General features: G+C 44.3%; 2 protein-coding genes across 2 annotated transcripts in view; one reads left to right on the top strand and one right to left on the bottom strand.

Annotated features, from left to right (window-relative positions):
- UTP25 (UTP25 small subunit processome component) overlaps nucleotides 1-15,073 on the bottom strand; it is a 157,171-nt gene extending 142,098 nt beyond the window's left edge. Inside the window, exons 1-2 of the mRNA XM_086927824.1 lie at nucleotides 14,922-15,073; nucleotides 14,478-14,624 (exon numbers count right to left, since the gene is read on the bottom strand). Coding sequence (XP_086783950.1) covers nucleotides 14,478-14,578 — 101 coding nt within the window. The 5' untranslated portion in view covers nucleotides 14,579-14,624; nucleotides 14,922-15,073. The remainder of the gene's footprint in view (nucleotides 1-14,477; nucleotides 14,625-14,921) is intronic.
- Nucleotides 15,074-15,409: 336 nt separating this feature from the next.
- The window catches only part of MRPS10 (mitochondrial ribosomal protein S10), an 87,592-nt gene continuing 80,566 nt past the window's right edge, over nucleotides 15,410-22,435 (top strand). The window contains exon 1 of the mRNA XM_086927825.1: nucleotides 15,410-15,563. Within this exon, the coding sequence (XP_086783951.1) occupies nucleotides 15,510-15,563 (54 nt within the window). The 5' untranslated portion in view covers nucleotides 15,410-15,509. The remainder of the gene's footprint in view (nucleotides 15,564-22,435) is intronic.

Below are 22,435 nucleotides of genomic sequence, written 5' to 3'. Positions count from 1 at the left end.
TGGCCGCAGGCCGTGCAACCAGAGCACTTCAGTTGGTGCACAGCCCCCCTCCCAGCACTGCCTTGTTACTCTCGGCAGCCGTGAGTCCCTAAACACTTTTTATATTTAATTAGCAGCAGCAGCATTTCTCCTGCGCCAGGCCACATCAAAGGCTCTGTGCCACTTTCACCCACACAGCAACACTTACAGACATGCAACGCCACTCACACCCACGCAAGCCCACTATCATCCACGCAACACTACACTCACCCACGCAACGCCACTCACCCAAGCAACGCCACTCACCCAAGCAACGCCACTCATCCACGCAACCCCACTCATCCACGCAACCCCACTCACACATGCAACCCCACTCACACATGCAACCCCACTCACACATGCAACGCCACTCACACACGCAACGCCACTCACAGATGCAACGCCACTCATCCACGCAAAGCCACTCACTCACGCAAAGCCACTCACACCCACGCAGTGCTACTTACACCCACACAGCACCACTTTCAGACACGCAATGCCACTAACACCCACGCAAGCCCACTATCACCCACGCAATGCCACACTCACCCAAGCAACACCACTCACCCACGCAACGCCACTCACCCACGCAACGCCACTCACCCACGCAACGCCACTCACTCACGCAAAGCCACTCACACCCACGCAGTGCCACTTTCAGACACGCAACGCCACTCACACAAGCCCACTATCACCCACGCAATGCCACACTCACCCAAGCAACGCCACTCACCCAAGCAACGCCACTCATCCACGCAACGCCACTCACACATGCAACGCCACTCACCCACGCAACGCCACTCACCCACGCAACGCCACTCACCCACGCAAGCCCACTCTCACACACGCAACGCCACACTCACACACGCAACGCCACACTCACCCATGCAATGCCACTCACACAACGCCACTCACCCACGCAACGCCACTCACCCACGCAACAACACTCACCCACGCAACAACACTCACCCACGCAACAACACTCACCCACGCAACAACACTCACCCACGCAACAACACTCACCCACGCAACAACACTCACCCACGCAACGCACTCAAAGCCACTCACACACACGCAGTGCCACTTTCACCCACACTGTGCAGTGCACAATAGGTCTCGCAGTAGGAAAGTTGGAGCTATTGGTTTTATAAATGACAAAGCCCTTTAGGTTTTTAAAATGAAAACAAAAATGAAAAGGCATTGTTATTTGTAATTGTAATAGCTCCAACTTTCCTACTGCGAGACCTATTGGCAACGCCAGTGCTTGTTGTAAGAGGTATAGACCTCACCCCACCTGGCCACGGCTCAGGAAAGAGGAGAAGCACAGCTCTGTCCGTCGGTATTGCAGCGTCGGCATCCAAGCCGATCGTCCAAGCCGATGGGCTTACTGTAATCCCTCTGGCACCACTCAGTAACCCATTCTACACAGTCTTACCCTGCCTAACTATGTCAATTGTCAACTGACGTTTTCTTTGAACAATTCAATATCAACCATATAGTTGGTTTAAATTAATTTGCTGTTTTATTCCATCAATTTATATATATATCTCTTATCCAACCCTGAATCCATTATCAACTATATAGTTTGTTTAAATTAATTTGCCTTTTATTTCATAGATTTATGCATCTGTTCTTATCCAGCCCTGAACAGTTATTTACCTCTGATTTACTTGTCATTATGCTTTCTGACTGTGTTAAGTTTTAGCAGTTCAAAATGTCCAATTTGTATGCATTTACTGTATGGTTTTGTGCACTCCTACCTATGTTCCAATTGAGGTCCCTCTGCCACTTGCGAGATTCCAACCCCAAAATTGATTTAACTGCCCGATCGCCTCCACACGCGATGAGGTTCCCTTTAACCTCAAACCGGATTATTTATCCCAACCATCCCCACGCATGATGCGTGATATCTGGCACGCGTACTCACGTTGCATAGCAACCAGCCAGCCTGCCCCCCTCACCGCGCGTTAGGCATAATACAGTAGGCCTCCCCTGAGTTGCCTAGCAACCGACGTCCTGTACGTACGCAAGGTTTTCCTTAAATCGCTCTCATTGGGTTTCCGCACTCATCGCTTGCTCTAATCGCGTGCGGACATATAGCCCATTCCTTCGCGGTTCTGCTTCACTTCATCACAGGGTAAGTCACTATCTGATACCCACACCGGTTTCTATCTCCACTCTGCTCAACATAGTGAGCCTCTGATACCCGACGCCTAAATCCAACTTAGCGTTTTGAGCACTCGCACATTATTAATTTAAATCATTGTGCCTAGCCACGCTCTCACTACCTTGAGCTTCAGATACCCGACGCCTAAATACGACTTAGCGTTCTGAGCACTCGCACATAATTTATTTTATACCTTTGTGCCCAGTCACGCTCTCACTACCTTATGATTGGCAACCACATCGCTTCCACAGACCGTTCGAAGCATGCACATGGAGGGATCATTCTCGTTTCCCGGTTACCACAATATTACCTGTTATTCTCCCAATTCAATTACCCTGTTTATAACAAGGCCTCCGCAGAGGGCATTAGTTCACTTATTGGTCGCATGAGTTAAACGATGCCTCTAAAGAGGGCATTAGTTCACTTATTAGTCGTATAAGTCACACGGCCCCACCATAGAGGGATTTTCCTGATTTAACATAAAAGCACTCATGCCTATTTGTGCATCTCCCTCACTGGCCACTTTCAAGCCACAACTGGGTCACTTATAAAGCACTTTAAGACAGACCTTCATATTACCCTGGCATTTATAGCCGCTCTGATTTTTACCCTTCTAGGTTGGACCTTTTGGCCACCCACCAGGCTGTGATATCTCCACCTGTCCCTCATGTGAGTAACTTTCGCTCACATACGTCATGTCTGACGATTTTTAAACCCACTCCTCTCTGAAAACCAGCCCCCCTTTTTCCTTTTCAGACTGTCCCTTGTCTTGATAAAGACCCGCCGCGACCACCAACTGGGGTGCTCTAGGGCCGAAACGTCGACGCTTACCAATGGTCAAGATAACTCCAGGAGCTTGTACATTTACCCCTCGTCTCCTTGGAGCATTAACTCAACACTCTGGCCATCTTAATTTCCCATGAATAAATTGTATATATGTGTCACTGGATTTAATGCACTGATCACTTTGTTCACCAACAGTCACGTTCATCACATGTTTTCGTAACGGTTTTACCATTTATTGAAACTTGTGGCATCACAGAATGAAGTAATTCTTGTGTATCGTGATTGCTTTTTAATAATATAAAGACGAGTTGCTTGTTTTCAGAGAGGTTCTTTCAATGTATATTGAGCTGATCTAGCCTTCCTTTAAAGTAATTTCTCACTACCCAACAGAACCACTTTGTATTTAACCAAAAACGAATTTCGTCAACTATTTGGTGGAACATATTGCTACCCATGCGTTGGCCTCTAGTAATTTCACTCTATTGGGGGATTTCAATTTTCATGGGAAAAACGTAACAGACCTGGATGTCCTGAAACTCACTTCCTCCTTGAGTGACATCGGTCTATCACAAAGGGTAAGTGGTCCAACCCATAATGCGGGCCACTCATTAGACCTTATCTTTTCTAACTCTAAAGGAGTAAGGAGTACCTCCCCCTCTCCCTTTGGTCTGGACAGACCATTTCATGATCCAATTCTCCTTCCAGATCCAGGCCAAAGCGGCACCCCCCAAAATCCATTGAATCAGAGCAAAATTAGGCCCTGGAAAAAACTCACTTTGGAATCTTTTAACACCATTTTTAACCAACGATGGGTAGATCCAGGCAAATTCCAGCAGGATCCTACAGAGTTGCTGGATACGTTTAACATTTTGGAAAAAACATTCGATGTGATTATACCTGTGAAAAACACCATCGCGTTCGCTCGGCGGCCCTCTGCCCTTTGGTATATAGATGACCTAAAAAAATGAAAAGCCTCAATGTAAAGTGTTAGAACGACGCTGGAGGAGGACAAATAACATTCTGGATGAACAAGCCTACAAATCCTCCCTATCGCACTATCACAAATTAATCAAAGTAGCTAGATGTTCTCATCTCCACACTCAAATAGAACAAGCGGAAAACTCAGCCAAAACCCTTTTCAATATAGTTAAGGATTTTTCCTCCCCCCCTACATGTAAACAGTCACCACTTCAATCTCAATTATTGTGTGACTCGATAGCAAACTTTTTTCATGACAAAATAGCCACAATCTATTCCAAATTCTCGACTGTTAGCCCACCCATCTCTGACCCCATTCGGTCTGAAGACAGCTGTTGGACATCTATCACGGGCCTTTTCAATCAGTTTGCTGACATTTCGATCGAGGAGACAAATAACCTACTTCGGGTTGCGAAATCAGGTTCCCCAGCAGATCTTTGCCCCCAAGTACAATGGCCCTGCTCGCCCCTTTAATACAAAAATGTTTTAATTCTTCCATCCGTATGGGCTGTATTCCTCCCACCTGGAAGGAAACACTTGTGCGTCCCATTCTGAAGAAAATATTGGCAGACCCCCAGGTGTTAGGGAACTACAGACCCATATCCTTGCTGCCACTATTGGGAAAAACATTAGAATCGTTAATAAATAAACAACTTAGCCAGTACCTGGAACAGAATAACTTCTTGGATCCGTCCCAGTCTGGTTTTCGCCCTGGCTACAGTACAGAAACAGCCATGTTGGCTGTTACTGATTCACTACGACTTACTCTTGACGCCGGAGGCTCTATGATTCTGATCTTATTAGATCTCTCTGCGGCTTTTGATACTATATCTCATCAATTGCTGGCAGAGAGAAAACAGGAATGGGGCATCGGAGGTACGGCCCTGAAATGGCTAAGGAACTTCCTTACGGATAGATCCCAAACTACCTCTTTAGGCCCCTTCTCATCACAAAAGTTCCTGCTAGATAAGGGCGTTCCGCAGGGCTCATGTCTGAGCCCTATGCTCTTTAATGTTTATATGGCCCCTTTAGCGAAAATTGTGCAACCGTTTGGCTTCGAGATTGTATCATATGCCGACGATACTCAATTGTTATTCTCGATCTGCTCAAACCATATGGTTGAGAAATCTCAGTTCTCAAGAGGAATGTTGGCTATCTCTGAGTGGATGAGGGAAAGATGTCTCCAGCTTAACCCTGAAAAAACAGAACTGATGCTCCTGGGTAAAGCCGCCCACTACTGGTCAGCCGACTGGTAGCCAGTAGAGCTGGGCGAGGCCCCCACCCCTTCCTCTTCAGTCAAAACCTTGGGTATCCAACTAGATCACAAACTCTCCATAAAAGATAACATCAAATCCTTAGCAGGGTCATGATACTACGGCCTCCAGCTGTTACGCAAAATTCTCCCCTATTTACCATTAGAACATCGCAGAACCGTAGTTCAGGCTTTGGTTATGAGCAAACTTGACTATGGGAATGCATTACTGGCCGAAGTAGGAGATACAGCGTTAGCCAAATTGCAGGTGATCCAAAATACTGCACCCAGGATGGTCCTGAATTGCCCCCAGGATCTCCATCCCTTCCCTTGCTTAGAGAACTTCACTGGTTCCCAGTGAAAAGGAGAGTTCTTTTTAAGACCTGCTGTCTCTCCTTCAAGGCTCTCAAAGGGGGTGGTCCTCGTTACCTACAAGAGAAGCTACATAAGTATACATCAGAATGCAACCTCAGATCAAACTCCCAGGCCCTACTTAGGGCCCCCCGTATTCGCTTGAGCCGTACTGGAGGTAGGGCTTTTTCATATGTCGCCCCTAAATATTGGAACTCGCTTCCGGAGGTGCTGCGGAATTCAACATCTCTCCAATCCTTCCGGAAACTACTAAAAACCTTCTTGTTCTAAATGTCACATTTCTTTCGAGATTCTTCTTTCCCATCCCTCTAGAGGCGCACCCCCCCCCCCCCCCCCGCCCCCCAGGTACAAGCGCCGAGATGCCCCTGGGTGATTCACGTGCTATACAAAATCCCAATAACATAACATTCTTTAAGCCCCTTAGCCCCCTGGTGGGAATATACAAAACCAATCTCTGGGAGCCATTACTTATGGCGCAGCGCTATGGGGACACAAGTCTATTAAAGGCATTGTACTGGTAGAAAATACATTCATTAGGGATTTAGTGTCTCTTCCCCCTAACACCCCCCTGACTCTGCTCCAACTTGATCTAAGGTTGCCCCCATTTCAGAGACCATTGCTTTAAGACCTCTCCTCTTTTGGAGGAGAGTTTGGTCAACCCCAGAGCTAACTCCATATAGACAAGCAGTAAAAGAACTTCTGAGGATACCAGGTGACAAAAGCCTACCTAGGTTTACTCATCAAAGAGACACTCTGACTAGTATAGTTCTGGTTCTCTATGGAAAGACCTTCTAACAGCTTCCCTGGCAATTTCCAAGAACAAACTTGTGGATTGCTACAGGGCTTCCAGACTTTCCTCTCTTTTTTTTTTTTTTTGTGTCCTCATATTCGCCCTTGGTGACCATATAGTAACGAACAATTAGAGGAGATGACTGAAACACTGACCCAGATTAACTGGGGGGGATTTAAGTGGTTCCTACCGGAGTATCCCACAGTGCCAAGCATCTACAACTTAATCATCATCAGATGGTACCAACAGGGCTAGCATACTGCTATATGCAACCCATTTCGTAACCAAAATCGCACGTGTAGGGTATGTATAGCAAAAGGGGATCAAGAGAGACGACCCTTCAAAGCAGCACAATCATAGGACATGGGGGGAAGAAAGAAAAACCCCATGATATTCTGGTCTATGATTACCAATTCAAAAGTAGCCAAAATCTCCTCTTGTGTTGGTTACCCACTCTAGCCATGTCCAATTTGGACATCTGTAACATAGCTGCACGCCAATCGGTAAAAAGAGGAGGTGTCTTGTCTTTCCACCGTCTACAGATTTCTCTTCTAGCCAACAAACAGCTATAAAAGACCAGCTTTTTACTTATGCCATCAAGCTCTGGTATAATACCAAAGAAGACTAACATGGGGCTAGGGCTGACTTGCGAACCTAATGCTGATGAGAGGGAAGCGCAGATTTCAATCCAAAATGATGTTATAAATGAACACTCAAAAAACATATGAACATCTGATGCTGCTACCAGACCACATCTGGGGCAGGCCATCTGAGCATTATTGGGGAACTTTGATAAACGCAGTGGAGAGTAGTACACTCTATGGAGTGTAAACAAGTGGTTACGACGGAGCCAGGAAGGTTTCACAATCTCCCCCAGAATCTTAAATGATTTTAGCCACAAACCCTCCACATCGGTGTTGGTGATATATGTTTCCCAGAGCGAGTGGGGGGAGCAGGAATTCGCCATCAGTCTCGTCTAGTATAAAGTTGTACCAAAATGTAATCTCTTTTTTTAAAAGGAGGTTTATCAATCAGATGAGTAACTAGATTGATGTCAGCGCCTATTTTAAACCTACCCCTACCTTGACTATAAGCCTGGGACCAACTCTGGATTTGAAGGTATTTAAAGCGTGAGAAGCGAATTCCTATAATTGAGCTCAAGGTCTCCCATGAGAGTAAGACTCCTTCAGCAAACAGGTCCCCACAAGATGAAAGCCCGGCCTCTCTAATTGAGAGAGCTAGGCTATCCAAAAGCCAAGATGGTGCACCTGGAGAGTCCCATAATGGGGCCCTACTAAGATAGTAGTCCAGTTTGAGTGTGCGTCTTAAATTTGCCCATGTTCTGGCAAGATCCCTCAAAACCTTTAACTTGACCTTCTTAAAGTACTTAGGGTCACCAAATTTTAACAAAAAGTTTGTCGGCCTAATTTTTTCCCCCTTAAGAAGTGCTGCAAATAATTTCCCGCACCCTACGTTATTAGGGGTCTTTAAAAGCATCCTGATGTGAGAAAGTTGAAAGGCCCATCCATAAAACTGCAGATCCGGTGCTGCAAGGCCCCCTTTTTCTCGACGACGTCATATCTTCTTCCAAGATAGCCTAGGCGCACGACTATTCCATATGAATCTATTTATTTCGGTTTGGAGTTTGGCAGTCAAAGATGGATCAAAAAAGAGAGGGATTGTATTAAACAAAAACATAATCTTGGGTAAAATGGTCATTTTAACTAGGTTAGACCTGCCCATCAGGGAAATAGGGAGAGCTGACCATGATCTCATCGATCTTCGAGCCTCCTTAGCCACAAAAGCAAAATTTAAAGGGATGATCTTATTAATGTCCGTATAGATATTTAACCCGAGATACCTGAGGGTAGAACTAGACTGTAGCCTAGTTCTACCCTCAGACTTTCCTCTCTTATGAAGGTTTCAAAAGAGGGTATTTTAACTAAGAATCTCATACAGATGTAACCCATTTATAGATATGAGATTTTCCTGGACGAGATCCAGCCAGCACTCGCCAGAAAGTTGTATTTGCAGCTCAGGCATGGCTCGCTCCCCTTGCGCACAATTACTAGTGCCTCGTCGCAAGAAATATATCGGAATTGTCCCTTCTGTGGTAGAGCAGAAGAAACCGAAGCATACATGTTCTCTTCTTTTGTCCGGCATATAAAAAAGTATAAAAGTGGATAGTACAGATTTGCAAGAACTAGGGTTTCCTAACTACCTAGAGGCTCTTAGAATACTGAAATACGATCTCCACCACGCAATAGTATTTGCAGTATCTACATATCTCTTTTCCATATGGTGTGTTAGGAATAGGTTCCAGGGATAAGAGATGGACATCTCACATTGATCAGAATAGAGAGCTTCTTTGGTGATAAAGACTAGGTCTATGCAGGTCTATGCAGACGTGGCACTTGATTTTGATACATTTGCCGGGGGTCAAGAAAGTAACCAATCCTATTTTAAGATCTTTTTTAACTGTTTAGCTTCTTATTCAATCTGGACCTTAATGTGTACATATTCGACTTATGTGCTTTTAATGTTTTGATGAATTTTATGGCTTTTAAACCCCGAAACAGAGACTCAGTTCAGTTCAGTTCAAGAAAAACTTTATTTGGTTATCACAACCATAAAGCATAATACGGAGGATAAATTACTTGTTTAAAAATCAATTTCAATGATTTAAAACTAAATTACATTAAAAACCTTTGAAAATATTTTTTTTTACAATTCATCCATATTTCCAACTGATTTATAGCCTAATTGATTTTGTTTCGTCTACTTTACATAGAAGGTTGTCGATCAAGGTAAGAAACTTAACCCCTTGACAGATAAGAATAGCTGATGCACCCCCCAACTAACAAGTCACAGTTTGTCTACAGGTGCGAATGTTAAGATCATTTAAAATTAGTTTTAAGAGTCTCATTCTTGCTTCTTTCAAAATAGAGCAAACGCACATCAGGTGACATAAAGATTCGGTGTGGTATCCACATAATACGGCAGTTTTCATTTGGGAATTTTCCTTTCCATGATTGTCGCAAATCCTTTGTTTCATATTCTCCAAACCGATACATCATAAAACTCTTTTCTAAAAACAATCGAAAACGTGCCTCCAAATAAGCTTGTGGTTTTGGTTTAACATAAGAGTTTATAACTGACCAGGAGTGTTGCGTTTTACCAAAGCTCTTTTATCTTCAACAAGGGACAGATTTTTTGTCGCCCTTTCCATCTTACTATCCCATGCCTCTTGTATGTCCAGAGTAGTTAGTGCTGATCGTAAATATGCTGACTGGTCGAGATATGTGCGAATATGGTTGGCCCTGGCTGCGGGCGTAGCGAAACATTGCCGGGGGTGGGGGGTCCAAGCGCCCCCGCACTGGGAGGAATGGCAGCGCAATCTTGACTGGTGCCAAAGAGCTGAAGAAACTGTATACAAAAGTAGGGGGTGTGCTAAGAAATGGAAGAAAGTGTGGGCGCCCTGGCGCAAGTACAGGGGAACGGGGGCACTATTGGAGGGATTGTAATAATGCAAAGGAGGGATTGTCCATGTGGTGCTCTGATCTGTACTTTTCCGCTTACAATGGTATTGATTCCCAATGTGATATTTAGACACTGCTTTGGTCTCATGAGCATTATTATTAATAAAAAAAGGAGTTTAAAAATAAATGTGGAAGGGTTTCTAGAGTGAACCTGTTTTACATAGTGAATTTTCAAAATATTGATTGGCTTGTGTTGTTGCAATTTTAGAACCACAAACCATGATGCCACTTGACATCAAGGGTAGAGCTTGACTTTCAGCTGCTACAACGTTATCAAATCTGCTGTATTTGGGACGGGTGCTAATGCTTTTCTCTATTTCAATAGAGGCAAACCCTTGTCACACTGTCATTTGATTTACTACTTGGAGATTTTGGAGGTGTCGTATGTTATCCTCTATGGAGTTTAATTGATTAACTAAATTTGCCTTTTGCCTTTTGTAATGATTCTTAATTGAAAATAAAACTTAATGATGTGTATGTAAATCTTGTCCCGTGTGGATTTTCCTTTGTGGGTTCTCTGGGTTTTACTGAGATATTATGCTTAGGGCTCTTGTCCTTTCAGACTCACAAATAGCCCCAATCCATTTTATCAGCCATTTCAATGGTAAACCAGCATTTACAATGCAACGGTTTCGCCTTTGGAAAAGTTAAAGCTATTGGCATTGTAAATGACAAAATGTGTATTTATGTGTTGGTTTTGAAAACGGATAAATAAATGGATTGTCATTTACATTGCCAATAGCTTAATCTCTCGCAAATGTGAGACCTATTGTACCCTACGGACGAGCTCAGCAGACAGCAATTACTGCCACACACACACCCAGAGCCACACACACCCACCCAGAACGTAAGGGCATCGCCCTAAACCGGTAGAGTACCAGGGTATGAGAATTGCATCTCTTTTTAGGCTCAACGCAGTGCTTTAAACTGCAGGTGTTGACTGCCTGCACAATTTACATCTGAAAGTGAGTGTACGTGCCCTTCACAACACTGCTACAAGACATTTTGTACTGACACTACAAGTAGCAAGGAAGTGCTTGCCTGGATGAAGTTTGCTCTGTGCATCAGTCGAGCTAACTCTGCTCCAAGTGCATCTTGAAGGAAGAGTGCTTGAAGGGTCCACCCCTGACCTTGTCTCCAGCCCCCCACTCCCCCAGTCCTGTGTGTGCCTCGAGTTTCGGTGCACACGTCACGGAGCTGCCCTGTGTACATTCCCAGCCCTGGACAATGCTTCCCTGCAGGGGGTGGTCCCTGCCAATGGCACTGGGAGGAGCGGAGACCTGCAAGTTAACCCGACATTGATGTTTTCCATTAGCGCCTCACTGGGGAAATTAGCATCAGGGCGCTTTGCGCCACATTGGGGGGCGGGTGTTTGGGGGACTTGTGTCCTCTACTATGGAGCTGGCTTTTCCAAGCTGGTCGAGAGGAAGGAGGAGGGCCGCCTTCTATTCACATTATCTACATACACTGACTGCGTTCTGTGGGGGTGCCACGTCACACAAGAATGTCCCTGTAGAATAGGTCACCTATGACCACCTTAAGCCAGCACTCCCTGAAATGGGCCCCAAATTGCCTTACACTTATTTTTTGCTCACATTCTTGATACTGTTTTTTTTCCCTCGTTTCCTTTCCATCTGTTTTACCTACTCTGCTGATGTTAGGCGCGGTGGCCGAGCGGGAGTTAATATTCAGGTCTAGTTAAATGCAATGATTCCTGACATGGAAGTATGCAGAGTTTGAGGGGTTGTGCAAATAAATCAAAGGGAGCTGCTTTGTTTAATTTCTCCTGGTAAATCATTCACAGGCCGCACACCCCGGAGCCAATGTTCCTACCTGTCTGACAAGGAATGCATGTCACACTCGCATTCCTCGTAACCAACACAGTTAAACCTGGAGAGGCCCCTGACCCAGCCCCCGTAGCCGCCAGCCTCCGTGGCCTACGAGTAGTGCCACCCTACATGTATGGGTTAATATCCAGATGCCATGGCCACCGCAACAAGGGGTAAATTCAGATGCGCCTACCCAGACCCAAAATGACACCCCAGTTTGTGAGTGTGCACACTTCAGGCGAAGAGCGTCCGCATGTCCGATGCCTTTGTTATACTAAAACCCAAGAGCGCTGTGCTGTTGGAGGGGTCGCCATGATGACAAGCGATAAGAGGCAAAGAGCTGGCAATCTACAAACATTAGGCATGGAGTCTGTTCCACAGCGGGAGGGGGGACGGGCTCACGGACAGCGGGAGAAGGGACGGGCTCACGTACAGCGGGAGGGGGGACGGGCTCACGGACAGCGGGAGGGGGGGCGGGAACGGGCAGAAGGCAAGAAAAAACAAGGTGGACTGACTGTAAACTGAAGCTGCTTAGGGACGGGGAAGAATACAGCAAGTCCAACTGGTTTTCGTCGCTTGTTTCCCCTCCACCACCGGCACCGGCTGAAGGCAGAGAGCAGCTGTCCCGCGTCCCCTCTTCAACACAACAAAACCTCGGCTCCTTCGTCTCTGTTTAAAACCAACACAAATCGCGCAGCCCACTCCTGCAAAAGGCAGGATGAAAATAACAACAAAAACATGGCGTAAAAAAAAAAAAACAAAAAAAAAAAAACACACCCTCCCACCGCCGCAATGAAGTGCTAAAAGGGGCAGGATGAGAAAAAAACAAAATCGCCGGAACGCCCACGAGTCGCCTCAGCGAGTGACGGACAGATCTTTCTTCCAATGGCTAGCCTCCATTTATGGAGCTAGCCAATGGAAGAGAGAGGCGGAACTAAGGCCATACTGTTGTAATCAAAAGATTTTGCCTGCGCGAAACGCTGCTTGCGCAGCTGTTCGCCAGGCGAAACATAAAAATGATAACAGAAATCAGCTGCTGTTTAGTGTCACCCTAATCCAGTACGGCAGAAACATGTATTGCATCAAATGTCATTGTTATCAATAACCATATAATTGAGGGTGACTCAGATTCCCAAATGGCCACCACTTTTACTCATGTCCAAAGTAGATAGCGATTGGTTGGCTGGCTTCTACTGAGTGGTTGTAGGCAGCCAGCCTACTCATCCAATTTATCAAGCTTACCGCTGAGTGACAGGTGACCCGATGCAGCATTCTATCCAATCAGCTGCAACTTTTCAGTCTATGCTTGCTCGCTATTAAAATCCCTCCTGTTGCTCCTGAATCTACATGCTTGTCACCACCGTGACAAGACAAAGAAACTCTGCATGGTGAGGTAAGTAGTGTTAATTGGTATCAATGCATGCAGATACAGAAAACAACCAAATTCATTAGCCCCCTAGCTGCGTCCGAATGCTCTCACATTAAAACTTTCACTTATCCCCACCATTCCACATACACACCACCTACAATCCTCACCTTTAGTCACATTCCATGTGCCAACAATGTTACTACTGTACTACTACAATTATGCAAAAGACTTTAAACAAAGCTCATACTAAAATGATAATGCATGTACAAAACAAGTAGTCTAGTTGGGGGTAAACAACCCTAACTACCAAACCGTCACCCTGCATGTTGATACAACGCAGTCATTACATCGACCGCATTGTAACAATGAATTCCATTACCCCGCCAGTCGCCACAACGGCTTGCAGAGGGGGGAGAAGGCACTGGATTTGAAATCCAACACCTTCCCTACTATCCGCACAGACTGGAGTTGGAATAGTAAAGTATACTATTCCAACATCCAGCGCCCCCCTCCGCAAGTCGTTGTTACGACTTGTTGGGTAATGGTATGCATTGTTACAATGCGTTTGCTGTAACTATGGCATTGTAACAACATGCGGGGTGATTGGCAGCTAAATAAGAGGCACATTCCTAGTTGGTCGCTTAGCCTCAATGTCACCTAACCTGATTTCCTTGTATATTATCACACTACTGTGATCCTGAAATTACTGTTTCCTTGGAATGCTGCCTAAAGCTCTTTAAATTTGGACTCGTGAATGTTTAGCTTATTCTGTTACTGCATTTCTGAAAATTTCCCACAACTCATTTACAAAATAACAATCTTTCTCTGAAAGACATCTATGCAATCTAACAATGCCTAATCGTCACTAAACTCATCTATTAATCCCACCAAACAAAGTACTTTGGTTCACCCCCCTCTCCTCCCACTAATGATCGCAACTAATTACCATTAAGTGAGTCCACCACAAAGAAACTGGAATGACTGCATAGAATGGTTTGTTTTGAGTGCACAATACTAATCCCCATAACTAACAGTAATCAAGAACACTGGATTAACTACTAACATTAGGTTAAGGAGCGTCGTTCTGTCTTGACATAAAATGCTTTGATGACTGGTCAGGAGTAGTAAACGCTATAAAAATGCAAATACAATTTACCAGTGCTTATTACGCTACAATTCACTACATACCGCTGGCTCAATGACACATTTAACATGCTAATTAGTGTCCAAGTACTTGAATTCTGAATCCGTCTAAACAATTAAACAAAAACCTGACCGTAATAAATGAAAAAAGAGCAGCTCAACAAATATGAATATAAATACCACAAGAACAGTTAGGAAAAATCTCAAGTCTCTAAAAGAAGGTAAGACACTTACTTGTCATAAAAGGGGTGCTGCTCTCCGAACTCTATTAGATGTTTCTTCTGCTTCTTGGTCAGGCTATTAATTACTTGCTTGTCTTTCCTTCGCTTGCCCATGGCGACTGTATCTTGCAGCCAGACCCAGACTCTCAAAGGTGCACAGCTACGAATTTAGAAAGGCGGTAAAATAAACGTGTATTACACATACATATACACACACACGCCATAACAGGAGGCGGCCATGACACACTGGGAAATTAGCCCAATTGGTCTTCAACATTAGTACAAGTGACTAGGAACTGTAAAATGGCGGCAATATTGTCGTCACATCTCCCCATTCTGAAGCTGTAGTCCCACATGCCTTCTAGGACTCTAAGAATATATTGCGAGTGTAACAAATTCTAATCGCTGCAACTGTAAACACGGATGCTTTATTTTCTTAAATAAGGGAAACCCTTACTGGTATTGGTGTCTGGCGCATTTTGTTCCGGAAAAGCAACGTCCTTATTTATGTACACAAGATAAAACTGTTCTTGGTCCGCACCTACTTCTACAACTAGTAACACCAGACACAACAAACTGCTTGCCAATATTTATACATCCTATTGCTGCAAAAGAAAACGGCTAGTTGAAATGCCCTTTTTGAAGGGCTCCACGGCGTCATGGTTAATCATATAAAGTCAGCACTCTAGCTCTTTTCACAACCCTGCTTTGGCGTTCTTCTTCCATGTGCATGACCCAGCCAATTAACTACACGTTTCCTGTCTTTGGTAAACATATGGATTTGACGTGTTCTTCCTTTCAGATTGGATCTCGGAGATCTAACAATGAATTACTATTTATACTAGATAGAAGTTGTCATTCTAAGGGAAATATATCCTTCCGAAAGAAAGTGTTCTGTGTTAATGTCAATGGTATACCAGGAGCGGTTCAGTCTTTTATTGTAGGAATAGGTGTAGCACACATGCTGTTGAACCAGCCCTAGCACCGGAAGAGTTTGTTTAAAGGTCCGGAAGCAGATCCGCGGTTGGCAGCAGCGCCGTAGAAAATGTTTGCCGCGGTGGGTAGCGTATTGCTTCGGGGTCTCCTACCGCGGCAGCAGGTGAGAGTGCAGTACTTGCTCCTTTCATAAATGTCAAGTAAGACATATTGAAATGCTCCTCCAGTTCAGTGTCATGAGAGCAGAACATGGATCAGCAGCCCTAGCTCTCATGTGTATGTCCTCGGTAAAATGAGCATTTGGCGGCCATCTTGGAATGGGGAGAATACCGTTGAACCGAACACTACTACTGTCAGCAGTTGTCCTTAAGAGAACCGTGTCCTTCAACGAAATTAATGTTGTTGGCGAATATAATACAAGTCCGCATGATGAAAGTGAATCTTTTTAAATGTGAAAACATTGGTTCTGGGTTTTACTTACGTTATCGTTGCCAATTTATGTCAAGATAGGAGCCAGCTTTATGCATTAGCCCTTGTCAGTTTGCCCGAATTCTTTTCGGGTGAGCAGGAACTTGGATTTATTACTTATTTTTGCAGCTGTATTTAGTGAGACACTGGCACTTTACAGAGAGCCGCTTTTTAGGCACGAGGAGGTTGTTGCTCAGGTTTTCAGCCGAGTCGGGATTAGAATCTAGTTTCTGTGTACCAAGGTCGGCTGCTCTAAGTCATTAAGCATCCTCTTTGCACTGTATTTCTATTAAAGTCTTTGGTGTTCTCCCTTACTCTTTATTTGTACAGTACTTAGTAACCATGTGTATAGCATTGACTTTATGTATGTGAAGTATTTTGGAGCTATGAATCTAATTCAAGGTCCCGAAAGATATTTAATTGGCAATTCTATATTCTTTTGAACTTATTAAAGTCATAATAATTTAACAATCAACATGCTTAAAAAGAAAAAAAATAACCCTGACTGTTTATGGGAGCAAAACTATCCCAACATTTACCCACCCCAACAATGTACCTCCTTCTGTTCTACAGTTTGCTGAACTGGAGACAATGTTAAACCTCCATTTCATAACTCGATGTGTGTGCCGTGTTATGGCATTTACCCGAACATCAGATTAGCAGAGTATAACTGCTCAATAAATAATGAGGTCGACTCAATAACAGAGTTCTAGATCAATGAAAAGTTAAAGGGTGCTATTCTAAACAAATAAAATACGCAGTAGAGAATCAAATCCATGAAGGCTCTCAGATGCATAGTTATCCAGAGTATGAAAAAATCAAGCAATATTTCAACCACATCTTGCCGTATGTAACTTGACCTAGTACACCCCGCTCAGGCAGGCTTTGTGCCTGGCTGTGCCAGGAGACATAATATTAATTGCGCCCAAAACGCCATTGCAGCAGTGGACAGTCTAGACGGCCCTGTGGCTCAACTGCTCGCAGATATAGACAAAGTTTTTGACTCGCTTAGCTGGCCCTACCTCTTTGCGTTCCAGAGTCGGCTGAACATCGACTATCGGCCTGTCTCCTTTCCTATATACAACTTTTATACACTGACCTCACAGCTTCGGGACGGGTGGCAAGCTCAACCTCACAGACCTTTCCATTGGATGAAGGACCCTACAAGGTTGTCTCTTCTCCCCTTACTTGTTTGCCTTTGTGATGGAGCAGCTCGCCGCTTGGGTCAGGGTTGATGCTCAGGTCGCGAGCTTTGAGTGGTCCAAGGAAATCTCTGACCGCTTTGCACTACATGCGGACAATGTACTGTTTTTCCTTACGGACTCCAACCAGACAGGGCCAAGGCTACTTCGAATAATGCAAGTCTTTGGGTGTGTTCATGAAAGCCTGTTAGCCGTTCCTTTAGCCCATACGAGGAGGGAGTGAATTGGGTGTTTGGTTGAGACGTGACAGTAGTTACAGAAGGATTTAAATATCAGGGGTGTTCCTATCACCCTCCCAGCCCGCATCGTGGGACAAAAATCTGACTCTGTTGTGGTTGCAGACAAGAGAACAGGTACCGTCCTGGACTTATTTACCTTTGCCACTATTCGGCTGATCAGCTAATTTTAAGATGCTTTCTTTCCCCCATCTATTATACCAGCTGCAGAATCACATATTTCCGATACCGACCACATTGTTCTGACAAATGAACGCTACATTAGGTTAATTTCTTTTGGAAGGGGGGTGGGGGGCAGAGATCCTGCTTCCAATTCACATACTGTGGGGTAATGGCTACCCCAGATATTCAAGCTTACTACATTGCATCCCACTTCCCTGTCCTTAACGACTCTTGGTACTGGGATAGACGAGGCCCGGCATATGCAGTAGAGCGCTGGCTGATAGGACACTACGTACTTACCTGTACTTGGGACCGGCACTTCGAGCCTTACCGCCGCCGACGAGGGTGGTATTTGTGATATGGAGCTGGTCTCTGCTCCGGGTGGGGTGGTGGGGCCAACTGAATAGGGAGACTTCCTTGTGGCATAACTGCCTCTTACCCCAGCTTTCATTACTGACCGATTTTAGATGCTGGGAAGACATTAGTATATCTACACTAGGGGTGGTCCTGCAGGGTCAGGCATTGAAATAATTTCCGGAGCGCCAGAGAGAATTCAACATGGCCCACATGCAGTTTTAAAAATAACTTCAGTTCTCTCATGCACTATCCCCCTATATTGCACACCTAGAGACTATACCTGAATTTAACCGTATTGAGGCAAATATCTTTATGGGGGATCTCGGGGACCATAGAATTACTGAAATATATAGATCACTTGTTACCAATTGCCCTACCACATTAGACACACTCCGAGAGGCCTGGCAGGGGGACTTGGGTCCACTGGACGATGATGACTGGGACGAGGCGCTGACTTCCCCACGTGGCACGGCCATTGCATCATAACTGGGCTCTTACAATTTAAATACCTTCATCGAGTATACTTTACCAGATATAAGTTGTGGAGGGCCGGCACAGTGAAATCCCCACTATGCTTGCGCTGTGGTAATACTGCGGGCACCTTAATACATACAATCTGGCAATGTACTGCACTCCTGAGGTTCTGGCGAGGGGTTATGGCATGTCTCTCAGAGGTGCTGGGCAGGGATATTCCCATGTCGCTGAAACTGGCCCTACTACATATTACAGAAGGTGTAGGAGTCAATAGCTATAAGCACCACCTACTACTTCTGGTTCTCACATTGGCGAAACGTGACATAGCTAAGGCATGGAAGGCCACATATCTTCCCTGGTGGAGGTTTGGAGGAAAGGTTGGACATCTGTATGGGTTTAGAGCTACTTGTTTTCAAAGCACCCCAAAATATGGAAGACCTGGGCGGATTATCGTGGTCTATATCTAGAGCCCCTTACTCCTATAACAATAGATACATAAGTATTGGGACAGTAGGGCGGTGGTGGCAGGGGGCTGCAGACATCCGAGAATGTAATATAGACATGGCACTACTTATTAATATTTAATTGCCAAGACTTTTTCCAATCTTATCTTGTTTTGTTTAGACACTGTAAATCTCGACTTCATTGATGTAACATTGTATTATACTGTTTCTACCAGAAACCCTGGCTATACCAGGATATGTATGGCTGTTGATACAATAAAATCTGTTTTGGAAAAAATAAATATTTCAAGTAGAAATGAGCAGCAAAAACATAGCGAAATTGGGCAGCATCCCTAGTTGAAAAGAAGTGTTCTGACTCAATACCAGAATCAAGTGGGTTTTATACACCTCTCTTGCATAACATATTAACAATACTACAAACTCAGTGGTGTGAACAAAAGTATAATTTCTGTACAAATCAGACCACAGGAATAGTAAATCTCATTACCTTACTAAATACACGCCATCCACACTCCTTTGGATAACTATTCAACACTTTCTATGCTAATACATTTCAGAGATTTTCAAACTAATATGAAACATTTAACAATAACAATTTATCTCATTGAATAAATCCAATGAAGGAAAGAGAAATGTAGATTCTTGTTGTAATCTTACATATGCACCATAGAAAGCTCATTTCGAACAAAACATTACTGATATGAAAATAAACTAGTATGACTTCAATTTAAAATTTGTGCTGTGGAGCCTCTGGGGGGGGGGGGGGGGGGGGGATGTTCGCGATGATGGGTGGGGAGGGGGGTGGCATGAGTGATTGACAGGTTTATGTCTATAATGGCGTTTGAAACAGAAATATGACGCAAATAAAACCCATTAATAAACACAATTGTGCACACAATAGAAAATTAATTTAAATTGCAGTTATGTTAATTCAGTCCTTATATGTAAAATTATGTGTAAAAAAATATAAACCAGAAAAAACGTTTCCATTGGCCAACAATATTGAACCAACACCTGAACTCGTGCCTTGTTCTCTGCAAAATCTGTAGCTCTCTTGCAGTTGGGCCACTTCCATATTTCTCATTTTCTGTGTAAAAGTCATACACAAGTGGGATGACTGTGTATGATCACATATTGTGAGCACATTCTCTCTTTAAGTAGCACCGTGAAGTAAAAAAAAAAAAACGATAAAAGTACTGGAAGGTTCATCTGCAGTCTTGCTAATGAATACTTTCAGGGGTTTGTTTTAAAAGTGCACTTAGGAACACATTTCAGCCTCTTTGTACTAGTGATGCTGGAACAATTTTTAGAGTGAAGGTGCTGACATCAATGTTTCACCACTGATGTCACCAGGATTGTGAAAAATCATAGCGTCACACCAAGAACAAATGTAGCAAATGTATACATCAGGAGAGAGAGGTATGGTTGTGATATGTAGCGGATGGTGCATTTTTGGAGCACACAGTCACAAATATATTACTAAAGCATCATGTGGTAGCACACTGTGAGCTACAGGTGACACATTTTCCATTGAAATGGGCAGTAAACTTGGGCAGTAAACTTGAACAGCATTCCGTTTTACTGATAAAACTATATAGCACACAACTGATAACGTGGATTATGGGTTTTAGTGAATATTTACCATTCGTGCAGCACCACATAAAGTGTGTTGATTTTATTTTGATCCTATTAAAATAGTTTTTTCCAATCACTCTTCAAAATTCAAGTGCTTACTTTTTGCTTTCCTAACTGCTGATATATTCTGAAATATGTGTACAGTTTATCTACAGGTATATACATTTTATTGTGCATTACAATAAAATTACACTCTACAGCCTTTCCTTTCACACTCATTGTGCCCAGCAAGATTATCGTGTAGTTAATTAAAAAAAACTTCTGACACTTTGCAGTCAGTGATCGAAAAGTAAGCACTAATCCCCTTGTTAAAAGACCAGGTAGCAATTTGTCAGAAGAAATAGCTTGACATTTGACCTATGTCTTTGAATCATAGCAAATGTGACCAGATGCATGCAACATTTAAAGGTGTCTTTTGTTGCTCGTTCACCTTCTGAAGACCAAGACATTTGTGACCCAGCAAAAATCAGCTTGTGACCAATAGTTTGGGAAACCTTGATCTAATGAATGTATGTCTGATTGGTTAGGAGTTCTATTTGATAAGGTTACAATATTCTATTTTTATGTGTTTTAAGCAACACGAAATCTGCTATCTTGAAAGGTCCTTTATTTTTTTAAGACTCTCAATTAATAGAATGTTTCAGTCCTAGAAAAATCTACTTGCTAAGGCGAGTCAGATTTTACCAGGTTGAGCTATTTTTAACTCCTACTCGTCCTTTTTGACGAGTGAATTTAAGCTTGAAGGAACAGGTAATCTGTTCATTCAGAAAGTGAATGAGTAATAAAGACGCCTTGAAATCTTGTTTTTATCTCTACACATTTGTGTATGTTAAATGATAGAGGTCAAAATGTTAGTTTGTCTTTTTACTAATTGCTTCTCATCTTATCCTGGAAAATGGTGTTTACTTTTCTTTCTCTTACTGCAATTAAAGGTTTTTAGGTTTTGCCTAGCGGAAGCTGCGCTCTGCGCAGCTTTTCCGCGCAGGCGAAATCCTGTTGATAACTGTAGGGTGCTTTGGTTCGGCCCTCGTCGTTGATTGGCTGGCTCCGTAAACGGAGCCTTGCCATTGGACGAGGGGCCTGTCCGTCAATGCCGGACCAGACACGGGGGCGTTCCCGACATTCTTTGGCTTTTGCCGACGTCACGCGACGCCGGGAACGCCCCCGTGTCTGGTCCGGCATTGCCGGCACTCGAACGGGAAGGCGGCAATTAGCGGCTCCAGCGGGCGGCGGTGTTAAAAGTAGCAGCGCCCGAGAGCCGGCCGGCTCCGGGCGGAGGCTGCCAGCGGGAGCGGCAGGTAATTGGAATGATTCCGAGCACGGACTGCCTGCGCCAGCTGCAACCGGGTTCGCAACACTGAGTCTTGCTGTTCCTGTGAGAGCCAGGGACTGCGCTGCACAGGCCCGCCGAGTACAGAACAGGGCATCGCGGAACGCATACAGGTAACGAGCGGCAGGAGCACCGCGCACCAGCCGCCGGAAAAACAAACGACGCCACAAGCGGCCGCCGCCATCTTACTGCTTGGAAGTGTGCGAGGCGCCCCCCTCCGTTAAAATGGCGACGGCCGCGGGGGCGCAACTTGTGTTCCATGCCCAATGAGCTTTGTCCGTGTTATTTGAATGTCTGCTGCTATGTCGTGTTATCTGATGCTAGGCTGTGTTATTTGATTGTATGCAGCTATGCCGTGTTATTTGATGCTCGGCTGTGTTATTTGATGCGAGACTTTTATTTTTGGATGCTATGCTATTTATTGCAATTTAGGTCGTAGTGCGTAGCACTTAGCAGACTTCACATTAAACAATCGGAAAAGAGAGGATGTGGGCAGACAGCCTGTAACCATTTTAATGTGCCCGTGTCCGTTCACTGTGGTTAATAGCTTGTTATTAAATTTTAATTGCATTACCAGACTTATTAGAGCGACTCTTACGAGCAAGACCGTGGGCGCTAATTCCCAAGCATCCGAGGCGCCGGAGACATTAATGCGGATGTGCGCGTGCCCTTGGCCACGGTAGAGGACTTTCATAAGGCCGGACACT

The sequence above is a fragment of the Lissotriton vulgaris genome, chromosome 6, assembly GCF_964263255.1.
Source record: "Lissotriton vulgaris chromosome 6, aLisVul1.2, whole genome shotgun sequence".
Taxonomy (NCBI): Eukaryota; Metazoa; Chordata; class Amphibia; order Caudata; family Salamandridae; genus Lissotriton; species Lissotriton vulgaris.
The sequence above is the reverse complement of the archived record's forward strand: the minus strand, read 5'-3'. Positions and strand labels throughout refer to the sequence as shown.